Source organism: Dichomitus squalens (genome assembly GCF_000275845.1).
Source record: "Dichomitus squalens LYAD-421 SS1 unplaced genomic scaffold DICSQscaffold_16, whole genome shotgun sequence".
NCBI lineage: Eukaryota > Fungi > Basidiomycota > Agaricomycetes > Polyporales > Polyporaceae > Dichomitus > Dichomitus squalens.
In genome coordinates this window covers 422,729-427,566 of record NW_006766898.1, presented here as the reverse complement: position 1 = coordinate 427,566, position 4,838 = coordinate 422,729, and the positions used below count along the sequence as shown (strand labels likewise).

At 55.0% G+C, this 4,838-nt stretch overlaps 1 protein-coding gene across 1 annotated transcript; it reads right to left on the bottom strand.

Moving 5' to 3' along the window:
• Positions 1-1,902: 1,902 nt before the first annotated feature.
• On the bottom strand, positions 1,903-3,286 carry DICSQDRAFT_170587 (uncharacterized protein; the record flags this gene model as incomplete). Its single annotated transcript, XM_007366203.1, has 2 exons — positions 1,903-2,256; positions 3,080-3,286. 2 exons carry the CDS (start codon positions 3,284-3,286, stop codon positions 1,903-1,905), a joined length of 561 nt encoding a protein of 186 aa, XP_007366265.1.
• Between the last annotated feature and the right edge of the window lie 1,552 nt (positions 3,287-4,838).

The following is a 4,838-nucleotide window of genomic DNA, read 5'->3' as shown; positions in this document are numbered from 1 at the left end:
TTCGGCGCGCATGACGTAGAACTTGTCACGGCGGCCTTCGTCGTCATCCCAGTCAGGCTCATCCTCTGGAGAATCGTAGTCCAAGTGGTAGGCGTCGTAATCCAACTCCGGTAGATCCACGTCGTCATCGACGTCGCCCTGGACCTCTCCAGGCATGTCCTCTGGACCGCTCTGTTGCTGTAGGATCTGCTGAGAGAGGCCGTCGGCCTCACCGTCCAAGTCGTCGGCGTCGACGATCCGCTGGGCGTACATACGGCCGGGCTTGCCATATTGCGGACACTTTGGGTCAGTCGAAATATGACCCTGTCCGCTGCACTTGAAGCATTTGACATTGGGGTTGTTACCCCCCGATGATCCGACGTTGGGAGGCGTCGATTTCGACTGTCCCTGTCGCGGTACCTCTTGACGATGTGGTCGACCGTCCTTACGGAAAGGTTGCCCTTTCTGTTCCGGTCTCTGACCCGAACCACCTGGTCGAGGTTGTGGGGCCTGTTGAGAAGGGGGTCGATCCGCTCGGTACTTCCCTTTGGAAGTCGAGCTATGGCGCGGCGGCGTCGACGTCGACGTCCGCTGTTGTGACCCATCATGCCCTTGACGCGACCTAAAGGAAGCCATTGCTTCCTCTATCTCGCGCGCGGCAGACACGAATGTTACGAAGTCGTCACGCCGAATGTGCAGGCCCCGGCTGATAGTCAGCTCGCGCTCAATGGAAGCGGGTAGCGCTGCTACAAACCACTCCTTGATGTCCTGTTGAGTCGGCGGCTGGAACATTCGTTCCGCGTAATAGACCAGTCGGTCATACAGCCTCGATACCCCGCCATTGTGAGGTTCGAATCGAACACTCGCAAACTCGCGCGCTGCTACAGCGAACTGATCCGTTGGGATGAAACGGCGGTATAGTCCTATGATGGACTCGAGGTGTGACATGGGCCTATCTACTGGCCGTATCGGCGACGTAACCGTCTGCTGATACCAGACTGCTGCTTCACCCGTCAAGCACTGACGGGTGAAGGATATTCTCTGAATATCCAAGTCCGGTCCCCTCAGTCTGAGGGTGTCCAGATAGGACAAGAGATTCTCTAGCCAGACATTGAAGGCATCGTTGTCGTCCTTTCCATCGAAAGGGTCGGGTGCCTTCAGTTTGATCTGCTTGAGGTATGGCGGTAGTGGTTCGTCGGGGTCTTCACCCAGACACTTGTCGAATATGCTCAAGATCATGCTGATCCCGAGACTGTCTCGGAGATTGGTGTGGTCAGGGCTCGCCGCTACCTGGCTCGGCGCACCCAGTAGAGGCAGCTGATATCCACCAATGGTGGACGTCGCTCCTACGTATGGGGCGGCCGAAGCGGCTGGATGCACCTGTGGTGCACTAGGCCGGTTGCGATGCCCACTTATCGAGCCCATGTTTGAATGAACGTGAGTGGGCGGTGCCGACACGCCGAGTGCGACGTAGGGAGGGTAGGCCGCTAATGGCGACGATCTTGTCGGCGCGCAGTGGGCGTTATCCTGTCCAAAGTGGACGCTCCAGCGACGTTCTGTCTGGGCCGCCACGTTGGTGACCCTAACCGTCGCGGCCGACTGTTGGTTCGGCGGATTCGGCGCGGGCGATCGGGTAGTTCGCGGTCCGTATCCTGGGGGATACGATGGTGGTGTCCTCGAGACGAGGGTCGTAGGCGACTCCCGACTTCCTGGATGAGACGCAACGCGGTTCGATTGAACCGCGATGCCCGCGTTCTGCTCGCGCTGGTCTCGAGTATGAGCCAGTGCGGCCTCTAACCGTTGATGAAATTCAGGGGCAGGGTTACTGTTCGGTTGAACAGTTTCCCCATCCTGTATCAATCCGAGGCCCATGTCTGGCAACTCCTGCAGTTGCTCCGTCGCCGTTTCGTAGGCTATATTTAGTCAGGACGGTGACTCGTCCGCGACCTCTGCAACCGACGGTTGCGCATATTGTTGGTTCGCGGGTTCAGGTGGTGGTGGTTGCAATTGTTGCTCCGACTGCTGTTCAGTAGTGCTCTCCTCCACTATCCTGGCGCGGCGAGTCGGATACGACTCTAGCATCCGCGACGCCCATTCGGGCGTACTTGCCTCTGGATCCAGCGCGTGGTTATGAAGCCACGTCGCCAGAGTGTGTACGCCCTCCATCTCGAGGTTCTCCGTCACGTAAGACAACGCCCTACGCGGGGACCATTCCTGGTCGGTGGCCTCAGCTATATACACCCCAAGCTGGGCGGTGCGCCCTAAAATATTGAGGAACTGTTGCATCCTCAATTGCATGACCGGAGACCTCCGCACTGGTAGTGCATTGGAGGGCTCGTTGTCCCCATCCCCCGCGGCGTCTCATACTGCTAACGCTCCTGCGTTACCAGCAGAGTTCCTATCTCGGTTGGACCTAATGGTTACGTTCCTTAAGGGGTTCGACGCTACTGACGTCGGGTTTACCCCACCCTGCGATATCGCCGGGCTTGCTCGAACTGAGCTATTCTCGGGAGCAACTTCCTGTCGGCGACTAGCAGTAGGCGTCGAACTACTTGCTATGTCCTCAGAGAACCGGCGGGTCCCTGTGGACCTTAGGGGAGCGCCGTTTCGGAGTGAGTCCGCACATCTGCCAGACGAGCTAGGACCTCCGGGGATAGAGCTTCCTGACGAAGTGTCCGGGTCTCGGGGAGACCGCCTCAGAGGCGAAGCTCGAGTCGAGCTCGCGGTCTCACGGTGTGTCGCGTGTGATGTCGAGGGTTCCGTCATGGTAGGTGCCTAACGCACAATACAATCTAGAAACCCACGTATTCGTGGTATGAAGTGTAAAAAAGTGTAATGTTTACGGGTGTCGCCTGATTCACACAAGTCCAAAGTACACTGAACCAATCTCTAGATTGAGAGGGCGTATACTATGGTGGACGTGGTGAAAGGCTGAGAAGCCTTCGCCACGTTGCGCGGATCCAGATGGATCAGCGCCGATCACCATGACGATCCAGATGTAGATACAAGATGTAGATTAACTACGTAGATAAGATAAGATAATGAACGATCCGTTACAGCCAGCATCATCTTCGAGGAGACAATGGAGTGAACGATCGACCTTCATCATTATAATACTCTGGGCCCTCTGAATCTTAAGGTTGTGCTCCTTAAGTGCTTCAGCATCACTGGGAGTAGTTGGTGTTGAGTTGGTGATGCTCCAGGAACCAATCATGATGAGATAGCACTTCATCTGCGCAGCCCAGTTGGGGTACTGGTTGATGTTGGAAAGGGACGTGAGAGAACTCGAGTCGACCTTGTCCAACATGACGAGGGAATGGAGTAGGAGATGACAATCAAAGAAATCGTCTGAGTGTGATGGAGGTGGAGCGTGAAAGAAAGAATCAAAGTCTTGCTCGAGATAGTGAAGAGGGATGGATACCGGGACTGGCGTTGGAGGCTCTGAGTCCGGTAATCCAAAAGCAGCAGCGTGGATAAATGGTTCGGTTGTCTGAACATCGGAGCAGAGGGCAAAGGGGAAGCTTGAGGGAAAATCTTCTGGACTAAGTGGTCCTGAAAAACGATTGGGACAGATGTCCTCGTCGCACTGGCGCCACTCTGCTGTATCAAGCTTGTATGCTCGATCACAACCGTCCTCAAGGTCGTAGATGTGAGGTAGACCTTGACAATTGAAAGGAGGTTCTTCTTCTTCAGAGGCAGGATGGTCAGGGCCAATTGCTTGCTCGACCTCCTCGTCAGAAGAGATAGAAGGTTCCGCTGCTGTTGTCAGATCCAAAACAGCCAGGAGACAGGGAAACGCGATATAAGATGGAGAGCCACGTGCGAAAGCAACAAGATATGAACACCTATTGAGGCAACCAGGAAGCAAGCAAGCTGGAGATGCCTACAACCCGGGTAGAAGTCGCCAACTGTGCCCAAGAAAAGCTAGCTAGGTACATATGCAAAAGGCTATCATAAGGAGGGTCCACATGGTTGTCCTCCAGTCCTAAGGTCACTAACAATGCCGGTACAAGTGCTGGCGGGCGCAAGTGCATGGCCTGGCACAGGGATATCTGAAACCCCGTACGCCTCGAAAGTGCAATAGGGTGCTACACGTTACTAGATACTAGACTACAAGCGCTCACGGGCACAACTGTGCGAAGTCACTGTGGCAGCAGTGTCGGTGGGCACAGTCAAGAGTTTGAGATAGTGGAGGGGATGCATGGGCAGAACCGAGTGTCGACAGAGAGGGATGATGGGTGCGCGCAGTGATAAACGTCAACACGAAACTTCGGTCAGAGCGCTGTTAGCTGCAGTGGGCCTCAGAGGGGTCACAATGGCCTAAGTCGAGCTCTGTAAGTCTTTTCATTGCAAGGAAACTGTGCTACACACCTAAGTCGAGCTCTGTAAGTCTTAAGGACTGCAGAGTCGACTCAGGCGCAGATGACGGCGCACAGAGCGCGTGGGAACTAGCTAACACAACCATACACTACGTGGCGCTGGAATGGCGCCAAACGGACCAGAAGTGCATAAGGTAGACACTATTCTAGAGTGCAGTCAGATCTACAGAAATGGAGACTACTAGTGAAAGAAATGCGATATCTGTATGGAAACGAGAGTTGTGACTATACGAAAATTACCGTAGATAGCGGACAGTGCGAACTATGTATGGCGCGATGCGGGACTTGGTGCGATTAAAATCGACGGCGCTACAGCACCGACTCCAACACTCCCCCCTAATCCATCAAGTCCCCAATCCAAGCATCTTCACCATCTCAAGCACCTTGGGCTTGGGCAGCGACTTGGTCAGGATGTCTGCTGGCATGTCAGATGTGCGCAGATGCACAATCTCAAGCCGACCCTTGGCCACCTCGTCTCTG